Genomic DNA, 12,465 nt, shown 5'->3' on the forward strand with positions numbered 1-12,465 from the left:
TCTCTCTCTCTCTCTCTCTCTCTCTCTCTCTTTCATACACACACACACACATACATGCACACACACACTCTTCAAACTAATAAAGTCCCGAGCAGCAAGGACACACACTTGTAGCTGAACATATTGAGACCAATGTAAATGGGTAAAGCAGCACGTAGCCAGGAGATCGCCTAGGTTACGGTCTCTTAGCAACAGACAGACATTCACCTCCAGTCTGCTGGTTGCCAGGAGAAACGGTGATGTTTGGAGCCATTCTGTATTTGAGCTTGGCGGAGAGAGGAACCGATGGAGTCTGACACACAATGACTGGATTTGCTCTCATCAAACACACGATTCTTGCACGTCTGGATCACGGAAACCCTTCCTCTGTGTGAGTGATCGTCTCACTTACGATATCTCAAATCCATTACATATAATTTCATTTATTTGTGTTAGATTTTTCTTTATAGCTCTGAAAGATGGAGAAGATGCGATTCTGATTCTGATCTTTATTCAATATTCCTTTTGTTTCTCAGTCTTGTACAATCGTTCACTGAAAACTGAAAACCTCCAAAAAAGCTCAACTGTTTTCTTTGTTGCTGTGGCATTACCCACAATGCACACACCAGCTTCTATAGTGACTGGCATTGTCTTCGCTCCCCTGGGACTGGTGCTGGTGTTCACGGCAGCCATCACGCCTCAATGGCGGGAAGGCCAGGCTCGTCTTGGGAGGGTCGGTACTGGTGTAGGTGAAGCCAGAGGCATCGAGCTCCTGCTGCTCCGCTCTGATGGACTGTGGGAGAGCTGTCTGCAGGTGGTGCACTCTGAATTGCGGGAATGCTGGCCTGTATCTGGAGCATACCAACATGATTTACATGTCCGTGCCACTCGGGGACTTGTACTCACGTCTCTGTTCCTGTGTGGCTCTGGGATTGTGCTTGCCAGCGTAGGTGCCCGCTGTTGGACGGACACGCCGCTCAGAAATGTAGCAGGAGCTGGAGGATTGATGGTAGCCATGGCGGGTGTGCTCAGCCTCGCAGCATTGAGCATCTACACTCATCACTTGCCCAATCTGGCACTGGAGCTTGTATCAAACATGTCTGACTTCCAAGGGCTTGACTTGCACAAGCTGCCCAGTCTGACTTTGCGCCCCGCAGGTTCCCTGTATTTCGGATGGGTCGGCGCATGGGTGCAGGTGCTTGGAGGACTGGCACTGCTGTTTGGGGTTGGACGACCACAATGCCCATTTCGCACCAGAAAGGTACAGAGGGAGTTTGTGATGAAGGCTTACGAGGTCACCTGCTAGAAAGAAAATTCTTCAAGTAAAGAGGACAATCAGGACTCATTGACACTGCTGTAACTGCTTGGAACTTCGTGTACATGGATAACACCAACTGCTTTAATTGATTTACTCTGCTATGGCTCCACTACTTGGGCTGCTGCAGTCTCAAAGCTCAAGGGCCAGTGTTTAAAGCTGAGATCAGGTTACTGTCTTTGTAGAGTTCTGCATATTCCCTCTGAGGTCATGTGGATTTCCTCCTGATTCTCTGTTTTCTACCCACATCCTAAAATCATGTACGTATGGGGATTGGTTATGCTAAACTGCCCTTGGTGCCAATGAGAGTGTGAATGTGTATACGATGGACCAGCCTCCCGTTCCGGGTGAATTCTCTCGCCCTTTGCTCAGTGTTCACACCAAACCCTGAACAGGATAACACACTTACAGTACTAATGACCACAAAACAACCAAATGAGATACAACAAAGTGAGTCAGGATCCCATGGTACATGTAAGTAGACAGAGCTTGCTAAGTTCAAGGTGCTGGGTGTATAAGCACAGAATTAAGACAACTCTTTTAAAAGGTCGGTTTTCAGGCTTTAATCCCATTCACCCGATCAGAACACAGAAGATAACTTTTAAAAAGTGGGTCAGAGTTGGTATGTACTGTATAAAGCTCTGATTTGTGTGAAAATAAAATTCACACAAATCAGGAACTACTCATATACATAGTCATATAAACAAGAGCAAAGGGTTAAAAATATGTGGCAATTTTAAAAGTACTCTCAACTCACAGACTATTTTAAAGTGGAAATAAATAAAGAAGCAAAGCAGATGTTCAAGGAACAAGCAATTTTCCACCCTAGACATGATGCACTAGATCTGGTGACTGATGCCAAGCTTATTAAAAGGATCCCATTTGTCAGGGTGTACTATTGATCACAGATTTAATTAGATATATAATATTAGTGGCAACACAACAAGATAATGCAATAACAACCGAATTGAAGGTCGTCGTGACTTCCCGACAAGACAGAAAACAAAGATACAGTATACAGATTCAATTAATGAATCTATAAATAAATTGATTTGCATTTGCATTTATGGATACACAAATCAAACATAACCCATAACAAGCTGCTGTTGTTATTTTCTTTTACACAATTAACAGCCAATACATCAGTTATCTTCTTTTGCACAAAAATCTATGCTCAAGACTCATTTATTACAGAGTGGATAAATTGTGTAAGGAAAAAAAGGAAAAGGAAAAAAAAAAGAAAAAGAAAATGTTGATTCTTGCACTGGAAAACTTTCCATTACACACTGAACTGCTTGACAGAATTATTTATGTTTTCACTTTTCACTATCTGGTGTCACCTGGTGTCTCATCCATCTGGTTCTTTGTATCATCTCAGGGCTTTATTTCTTGCCACCATTGACTCCGGTTTGCTCATTGCAGATACAGTGGCTTTGTGACAATGTCTATTTATGAAAGCACTTTATAAATCAAATCTAGCTTTAAATTGTATTGAATCTTTAACTTTGACTTTGTTAAATATGAACAGTAGATCTTGGATCTTCATGTCTTACTCACTTTATGCTAATTTCTCCAGTATACATAGCTAGTTTTACCCCACCATTTTTGATCATTTGCTAATTCTCACCTCCAGCCTGCTCTCCTTTATTGTCAGAGAGATGCCAACTGGGAAGAATAATGATTATTAACACTTTTTTTTAAATTTGTGTATCATGGAGCAGTGTAACAGACTCAGAGGAACATGTGATCTACAATCTTCTTCATACATGAGCTCACAGACATCTATAAATGGCAAGTACTGTAACTGAGAGCTTATATCACCCAACCCACCCAAAGAAAACAGCCAGTGTAGCTCCTTTGGCTCTCTGACGCTCGATCTACCTGTGATAGGACACACACATTATTAGTTCTGTCACTCTGGGGCCAGTGGTGGTTATATACATATGTGTATATATACAGTATATACATATATATTTGAGAAATGTGAGTGTCCTATCACAGGTGCATTAAGAGTCAGAGAGGTCTAAAAGCACGGCCAGGAAATGTGGAACAATTTGCATCATATTGGATAATCGGCCTCAAGTTAATTATTTTGTGTGCAATTAAATCTTTTTAAGGTGATGTGGACTGATTAGCAAGTTACAACACTAACAACTCCAGTATGTTGTGCATCATATTAAAACTGAAGTGTAATATTATCAGTCATCTCTATCTCTGCTTAGCTTCCTGTGGATATATAAAATATTATATAATATATAATATATATATATATATATATATATATATATATATATATATATAATATATATATATATATATATCAAAATGAGTGAGATGGTGACATCTAAGTTAGATATTTGTGTCCACATACAAATTGTTCCACAATTCATGGTTGTGCCTTTAGACGTTGTAGCTACTACATAATAACTTGTGACAATGCCGTATTAAAAATAACCAATCTGCCATACTCTCCGTCTAGTATTTCTAAAGCTTTATACACCAGCCCTGGTCTGGAATCAGCTCTGGCCATGCGAGTGTATAGGACTAATGATAGATGTGAGAAGGGTAAAGAATGCAGTGTAAACAATGCAGCTACCTGGGTGTCTGTTCATGTGTTAATGAAATGGTTTGTTTTTGTGTGAATGACGCTCACTGCTCCTCTGCTCAGGCCAACAGAAGCAAAAACAGCTAAAGAACTGTAAATGATTTGTGCTGCTTGGTGGTGTAATTATAGTCAGTATTTATTTCTTATTTCACTTAGAGTTGGTAGAACTTTTTTTCTTCTTCTTCTATAATTAATGTATTTTTATTCAATGTTTATTCAAGGTTTGCATTAATGTTGCATCTTTATACATATAACAGCTACAGGATTTTATTATGAGTAAAAATCATCACATGCATTGACAGAAAGCATTTAGATGTTATTCACATGAAGCCAAGTAATATTTTGCCTTAAGCCAGCAAGCGAGTGTAGAACTTTAACGCATAGCTACGTGACGTCTCGTCGGTCCTGTGTATATTTCTCTACTGTTAAAAAGTGACGTTTTAATGAATTGCACCTAATTGTGTTGAAATATATTTTGTAATGTTGCTAAATAAATAAGTTTGTGGTTTATTCTTGCATTCTGTAAATACTTCATTCACAAGATTTACAGGAAACTCAGCTAAGCTTGCTGGGTTTCAGTACTTGATTTTAGTATTAATACTTCTCACTTTTGGAAAAGTTTATTCACGTGCTGCTGGGGTTTGGATGGAAACAAAATGAAGACAACTTAAAAACCCATGTGAGGTTTAAAACCCACCTAGTATGGAAACAGTTGTAATAAATGAATAGGAATGCTGCCTTTGATTAAAAAAAAAAATCATTTTATGGAAGAAAGCAAAAAATATATACAGTATATACATTTGCAGTAACATCTGAAGTTGGTATGACTTTAAAACTGAGCTTTCAATTTTTTTGGAAACCCAACACTGCTCATCGTCCTGGCACAACCATGTGACCTGTGAAGCACGGTGCCGGTTACATCGTGTTGTGCAGATGCTTTTCCTCACCTCAGCTGAAGATCTGCTTTGACAATGATGTGTAGATCAAGACTAGCAGTTATCAAAGCCAGGAACTGAGCAGAACTTTTGAAACTGTGAATTGTTTGGTCTGTGATATTGTTCTGATCAGATTATCTGGGCACAGCAAGCCAATTAATTATAAGACAATTAGCTTGCTGTGCCCATATAAGCTGATATTTTTATCCACATTCATTCCATCCCTTTAATCTTCAAGTACAATTAGACAAAACCAGATTTTTAGCTGTTGTAAACCGTAGACATTTTATTTACAATAAAACGGACGACGCCTTAAAGTCTTTCACATGTATAAGTGTTCACAATATTAGTCAATACGTGAAGATTTTGTTCTGTATAATGATTCGCAGATTATTTACATTTATTCTCGTCCTTTTCTCCCCGTCATTGCACAAATGAACAACGTGCAGAACAAACATGAAACGTACAGTAAAAGCAGGTATTAGATTAAAACTTTAAAACGATCGCTATCAAACAGACCTGTAAAAATAAAAGGCCTTGTCAATGTCCGTTATGTGCACAGGCCACTTTGTTCTATTTTTATATAACGTAAAATTTGTCACAGATTATTTACAAAGTAAAATAACTTCCTGTTTCACATAAGAGCTCTGATCATGTTTGACAGATTTGTCCACATCACCACAGATGTCAAGGATTTTGGTCATCTCCGTCTGCTTCCAGGTTCGGTGTTTATTGTTTTGAATCCTTTTTGGACTAAAGCTGTATATCCAGTGTTTCACTCAGAGTCTTCAGTGGATTAACACCAATGCGTTCGTTCCGATCAGCAGTTTGAGATGTGAACTGTACTATAAGCAAATTAATACTGATCATTCTGGACTTGGGCTGCTGATGTGAAGACTTGGAAATTCATATTGAGATGATGTTTAACCTTAAGCAGTTGTTATAAACTACACTGTACAACTGTAACACTACTGAAAAGTAGCAAAGGAAACACGAGGGTTAAGCAATTAATAATTATTTGATTTACTTACGCATCTTTGGAGCTAGCTAGAAAGTTAGCTTAAAAAACATCTAGGTTGCTTAGCAACACTGACATCGATCATTTCTTGTAAGAACAAGGTTGGAAAACGGAAATGTTCTCCAGACCAGCTCAGGTCCCGCCCCGTTCCTAAAAAGAGGCTGTGACTAGTCAGAATTCTAAAGTAGGCGGGCTCAGGTACTTAACAGCTCAGATGTAGAAGTAATTTTCAGAGGAGCTGCTGTCTGCTCTTTCACAGCGTGGCTCAGTACACTCTGCTAAGTGTTCCTGATCAGATTCATGGGTGGAGAACTTATTACTAGGCAACTCAGCGTCCACTAGCTGCTCTCCGTCACTCAGGCTGAGTCGACCTGCTCCGTCGTCATCGGTGGGGGCAGTGTTTGCTTGTGTGGTTGTACGGGTTTGTTTTTTCTCTTTGGCGATTTTCTCGATTTCTTGGTACAGATCCTCATTGTGCTGCTTCCACTGGCGGAATTTCGGCGGCGTCAGACTGGAATCTTCCAGAAGCTTATCTATGAGCTGTAACTCCGCCTCCTTTGCCTGGAGGACAGAAACACATTTATAGTGTTACACACATATAACAGCATTGCTGAATTCTTTAAATCCGATTGGTCAATTTCCTATAAAGAGGATCTTGTAGTGACAATAGTGCTGGCTGTGTCCCAAAATTTATGAGTCAATAAAATATGAAATATTAGTATCAGTAAAGTATGTGTGTGTGTGTGTGTGTGTGTGTGTGTGTGTAAGTGTGTGTCACCTTGAGCGTGCTCTGAAGAGCACGGAGTGTGTGGACCTTATCGTTGATGACAGGATTCTTGTTTCGGCGGATGAAGGACCTGCGGAGTTGGTCATGAGTGACGGGCTGTTTCTGGCCAATCAGAGACACTCCTCCCTCCTTCAGCTTGTTAAACAGCTCGCCCATCTCATCTACTGTTCCTGAGTGTGACAGAGACAACAGGAACATGGACCGTGAGAAAAAATACACAATGACACCAAATCTATTATTCTATTAATATGACATTTCTACTATATTTTGCCTCCAAACCATCAATAATATTTTTAATTCGTGATGATCTGCATTGTGTAACTCAGCGTTTTATGCGAGTTTAATTTATTTGTTGTTTTGCCGGGGGCACGGTGGCTTAGTGGTTAGCACGTTTGCCTCACCCCTCCAGGGTTGGGGGTTCGATTCCCGCCTCCGCCTTGTGTGTGTGGAGTTTGCATGTTCTCCCCGTGCCTCGGGGGTTTCCTCCGGGTACTCCGGTTTCCTCCCCCGGTCCAAAGACATGCATGGTAGGTTGATTGGCATCTCTGGAAAATTGTCCGTAGTGTGTGTGTGTGAGTGAATGAGTGTGTGTGTGCCCTGCGATGGGTTGGCACTCCGTCCAGGGTGTATCCTGCCTTGATGCCCGATGACACCTGAGATAGGCACAGGCTCCCCGTGACCCGAGGTAGTTCGGATAAGCGGTAGAAGATGAATGAATGAATGAATGTTGTTTTGCCTTTTTTCACCTGAGCTTCATATTAACCACCAGGGGTGGTTCTAGACCTTTTTTTAGGGTGGCTCCAGCCCCCCTGTCTGTGATCTCAGCCACCCTAAAACTATAAGTATAATTTTTTCTTTCAAAAATAAAAAGTTAAGTTAAAATGCAGGACGTGTCGTCGATGGGAAAGAAAATTATTTATCAGTTTGATCCAGGAGCGATTTTTTTTTACTTTGCTTTTACGTGCGTGCGTTGCAGTCTTTCAATAGTGCGTCATCAGCTGTCTGCTTTATGTGAACTGAGAAGCACAGAGTCAGTCAGAGCTGGAGGCGTTTATCTATAACGCTAACCGGCGGAAAACGAGAAAAAGAGATTTAAAAAAAAAGAGATTTACTCGATTCTGATGAATAAATAAATAAAAGTGATTTCAGAAACAATGGTCCACACAGAGCAGAGAGCATACACTGTGTACACGTGTCTGTTTCAAGCGTTTCAGCTCACCTTGTGGTTGTGTAGCTGCAGCTTTACTGCCCCCTACTGGTGAAGTGGTGACTGCATTTCTTCCCAGTTGTTTGTTTTTCTTGCCCAGAGACCGAGGGAGTGTGTTAGACTGGAGCTTCTATCAGCAGAGACAGGAAACTATGTAACACTGCATGCATTTCATATGTCACACAAGAATCGTACATAAACGTCAAAAAAAATGTGTCTGTCGTTTTGATTTTTTCTTTACTTCCAGCTTTCCTTTTTATATTTTTTTTCCTTTCTCCTTTCTTTTATTATTTCCTCCTTTCTGACTTTCTTTCCTCTTCCTTTGTGACGTTCTTTCCTTCTCCTTTCTGACTTTCTTTCCTCCTTTTCTTTTATTCTTTCCTCCTTTCTTTTATTCTTTCCTCCTTTCTTTTATTCTTTTCCCTTTTCTGACTTTATTTCCTCCTTTCTTTTATTCTTTCTTTCTGTCTTTCTTTCATTCACATCTGTGTCATGTTTCTCTCCTCACCGTGGTGGTTTTTTTCTTTAGATGTGGTGAGTGGGAGCCGCCGTCCTCCTCCGACTCGGTCTCGCTGTAGCACTCTGTCAAAAAACACACACACACACACACACACACACACACACAGTTTAATAAAACAATCAGCAAGCATTATCATCTTATTAAAACCCATCATCATATCTACACAAACACAACTGCTGATGATGTTTCTTCTAGTAAAACTACTTGTAGTAAAAAAAAATCTGATTCAACAAACCGGGCTCGGTGTCTGACGGATTCTCTTGGTACTTCTTATATTTCTGGATGGCGGTGATCAGACAGTTGATCCACCTGTTTCACAAAATCAGACCAAATCGCTGTATTAAAGCAGTAAACCTTTTTTTAAAAAAAAAAAAACAAAAAAAAACATTTGAACAACACAACAGTTTGCAAGATGTGTGTGCTTGGTTGTCTAGGAAACTCATCGAATGTTGTTGGGAATAAAATGAGCTTTTCTGATTAGAACATTCTTAGAAAAAATAAAATACAACTAATTAATTATTTCAACTAAATAAATAAATTAATTAAAATAACGAAACAACTCAATGAATTCATTCATTAAATAAATAAATAAATAAATAAATAAATAGATAAATAAAACTAAATACATGAATTAAAATAAATAAATACATACAATATTTATTTTATTTACTTATAAATAGTTATAATTTATTTATTTTTATTTATTTTGTAAACAAAATTAAACAAACAAACAAACAAATAAATACTTCTCAATAAAACTAAAGGAAAATGTTAAAAGTTAAATATCATACACTTATCACTGTCCACTTTGTTAGGTAAACCATTCAGTGTAAACTCTAGAGACTGTGTAAAAATCCCCAATTGTTACGATTGTGTTTACAGTAAATAAAAATCAAAGTCTTTAACAAAGCTGTTCAACAGTTACATTTTAATTAGGATATAATCTGTGTTTATTTGCTGTGGTAGAATCTTCAAGCAGATGTAATATGATTCAGCTGAAGAGGATGAGAGGATCAGGGATGGATTAAAGCGTCTGTCTGCGAGCTGTTCTGATTCGTTCATGTTTACTTTAATAAACCGCTGCATTCGCACACAAGCAGCGCAAACAGCTCTGTGAAGCACTGAAAGATTTAACGCAGTGTGTCTGGGTCTGATGTTCTGTTTGGGACACAAACTGTAATCCTCACTACGGATTTCAGTCTAATCAGCCTCGCTGTAACAGAAAATAAATCAACACTTTCTGACCAATGAGAATCGAGCATTCGACAGCGCTGTGGTGTAATTAGTTCAGGTTGAAGAAGAATCTGAGAATAAAGAAACACATCTGTCGAACGTCTCATGGATGACTCTAATCTTTACATTACATAACATTTACCGCATTTGGCAGACGCCCTTATCCATAGTGACTTCCAGTTTTATCTCATTTTATACAACTGAGCAGTTGAGGGTTAAGGGCCTTGCTCAGGGGCCCACCAGTAGCAGCTTGGTGAACCTGGGATTTGATCTCACAACCTTTTGATTGGTAGTCCATCACCTTAACCACTAAGATACCATATCCCTAATCTCTCTCCACACAGACCCACGTGCTGAGCGTGTTTTCGTGTTAGTCTTTGTTCATGTGCATCACACTCACTTGCTCATGTCACTAACGTTGTCAGCGGCGAAGAAGAAATTCTGGAAGCGTGGGTGACTCATTTTAAACACGCTGGAGAGACAGAGATCATTCAAATGACTTGAAATTTAAAAACAGAAGCGTGTGTGTGTGTGTTGTATCTGTACATTTATTTATGTCTATGTGTGTGGTATCTATACGTGTGCGTGTTGTATCGCTACGTGTATGTATATATGTGTGTGTGTTGTATTGGTACCTGTATGTGTGTATGTATGTATGTGTGTGTGTGTGCGTGTTGTATCTGTACCTGTATATATGTATGTATGTATGTATGTATCTATCTATCTATCTATCTATCTATCTATCCATCTATCTATCTATCTATATATCTATATGTGCATGTGTGTGTTGTATCTGTACCTGTATGTGTGTGTATATACACACACACACACACACACACACACACACACACACACACACATATATATATATGTGTGTGTGTGTGTGTGTTTGTCTGTGTGTGTCTGTGTGTGTCCTTAAATTAAATTCATCAATCAGTAGAACATTTGGACTCCTGTGTACACGAAGCAAACAGAAGAAACACAAAGTACACAAGAGAACACAGACATACAGACATACAAATAAACCTCTCACTATACGCAGTGAAAATCTAAAAATGTTATTTGAAAATCTAAATATATATAAATCAAAATAAAAGCTTCATATATGAAAAGAATTCTGAATGAAATGAGAATAAATGAAAAGAATGAATAAAATCAGATTAAAATGAAAAACAGGTTCTCACTCTGGAGCTTTCTGGAACAGGCGTAACATGATTAATAATGAAAATCAGTGTAAAGTAAGTAAGTAAATAAATAAATAAATAAGACTTTTATAGTTAATTCATATATGTAATATGATGAGAAGTAAGTATTTTATCTTCTGTAGCTACATGCTGGTTGCCATGGTTCCTGTAATAGAGCCTAGTATTACAGTGTGTGTGTGTGTGTGTGTGAAATGAGAAGGACTTACTACTTCCTCTTGTGTTCTCCAGCGCTCTCGATGCTGTAGCTGCCAATCTTCACCAACCCCACTGCCTTCTCCTCCTGTAAAGATTTGTCAGATTTGAAAGTTCAGAAACACCAAAACACGGAGTGGTTCTGTGTGTAACCCCATAGTACATTTACAACATTACGCAGATGCCCTTATCCAAAGCGACTTACATTGTATCTCAGTTTATACAACTGTGCAAGTAAGAGTTAAGGGCCTTGCTCAGGGGCCCAGCAGTGGCAGCTTGGTGGACCTGGGATTCAAGCTCACAGCCTTCTGGTCAGTAATCCAACACCTCAAACACTGAGCTTTCACATCCCCACATATCACATGTACTATACTATTGTATACTATAGATATAATATGCAATATATCCTATATAATGTGTGTTTGTGTGAGGTTTGTATGTACATGTGTGTTTGTGTGTGTAATATATGTACATGTATATTGTACGTACACATGTGTGAGTGTGTGTGAGTGTGTGTAGTATCTGTACATGTATATTGTATATACATGTATGTGATGTATCTGTACACGTATGTTTGTGTGTATGTGTGTGATGTATCTGTACATGTATGTTTGTGTGTGTGTAGTATCTGTACATGTATATTGTATGTACACGTGTGTGAGTGTGTGTGAGTGTGTGTAGTATCTGTACATGTATGTTTGTATGTATGTGTGTGATGTATCTGTACATGTATGTTTGTGTGTGTGTAGTATCTGTACATGTATATTGTATGTACACGTGTGTGAGTGTGTGTGAGTGTGTGTAGTATCTGTACATGTATGTTTGTATGTATGTGTGTGATGTATCTGTACATGTATGTTTGTGTGTGTGTTTGTGTGTGTGTAGTATCTGTACATGTATGTTTGTGTGTGTGTTTGTGTGTGTGTAGTATCTGTACATGTATGTTTGTGTGTGTGTTTGTGTGTGTGTAGTATCTGTACATGTATGTTTGTGTGTGTGTTTGTGTGTGTGTAGTATCTGTACATGTATGTTTGTGTGTGTGTTTGTGTGTGTGTAGTATCTGTACATGTATGTTTGTATGTATGTGTGTGATGTATTTTTACATGTATGTTTGTGTGTATGTGTGTGATGTATCTGTACATGTATGTTTGTATGTGTGTTTGTGTGTGTGTAGTATCTATACATGTATATTGTATGTACACTTGTGTGAGTGTGTGTGAGTGTGTGTAGTATCTGTACATTTATATTGTATATACATGTATGTGATGTATCTGTACATGTATGTTTGTATGTATGTGTGTGATGTATCTGTACATGTACTGTATGTTTGTGTGTGTAGTATCTATACATGTATATTGTACGTACATGTGTGTGAGTGTGTGTGTGTGGTATCTGTACATGTATATTGTATATACATATATGTGATGTATCTGTACATGTATGTATGTGTGTGATGTATCTGTACATGT

At 38.6% G+C, this 12,465-nt stretch overlaps 2 protein-coding genes across 2 annotated transcripts in view; one reads left to right on the forward strand and one right to left on the reverse strand.

Moving 5' to 3' along the window:
* Nucleotides 1-239: 239 nt before the first annotated feature.
* Nucleotides 240-3,517, forward strand: cldn23l (claudin 23-like). Its single transcript, XM_060879330.1, has 2 exons — nt 240-370; nt 516-3,517. Exon 2 carries the CDS (start codon nt 596-598, stop codon nt 1,283-1,285), a length of 690 nt encoding a protein of 229 aa, XP_060735313.1. The 5' UTR covers nt 240-370; nt 516-595; the 3' UTR covers nt 1,286-3,517.
* Nucleotides 3,518-5,092: 1,575 nt separating this feature from the next.
* Nucleotides 5,093-12,465, reverse strand: part of cnksr1 (connector enhancer of kinase suppressor of Ras 1) — a 45,422-nt gene continuing 38,049 nt past the window's right edge. Inside the window, exons 15-21 of the mRNA XM_060879040.1 lie at nt 11,011-11,084; nt 10,000-10,071; nt 8,602-8,675; nt 8,355-8,428; nt 7,859-7,976; nt 6,631-6,809; nt 5,093-6,413 (exon numbers count right to left, since the gene is read on the reverse strand). Of these exons, the coding sequence (XP_060735023.1) occupies nt 6,063-6,413; nt 6,631-6,809; nt 7,859-7,976; nt 8,355-8,428; nt 8,602-8,675; nt 10,000-10,071; nt 11,011-11,084 (942 nt within the window). The 3' untranslated portion in view covers nt 5,093-6,062. The remainder of the gene's footprint in view (nt 6,414-6,630; nt 6,810-7,858; nt 7,977-8,354; nt 8,429-8,601; nt 8,676-9,999; nt 10,072-11,010; nt 11,085-12,465) is intronic.

Source organism: Tachysurus vachellii, chromosome 10 (assembly GCF_030014155.1).
Source record: "Tachysurus vachellii isolate PV-2020 chromosome 10, HZAU_Pvac_v1, whole genome shotgun sequence".
Classification (NCBI taxonomy): domain Eukaryota; kingdom Metazoa; phylum Chordata; class Actinopteri; order Siluriformes; family Bagridae; genus Tachysurus; species Tachysurus vachellii.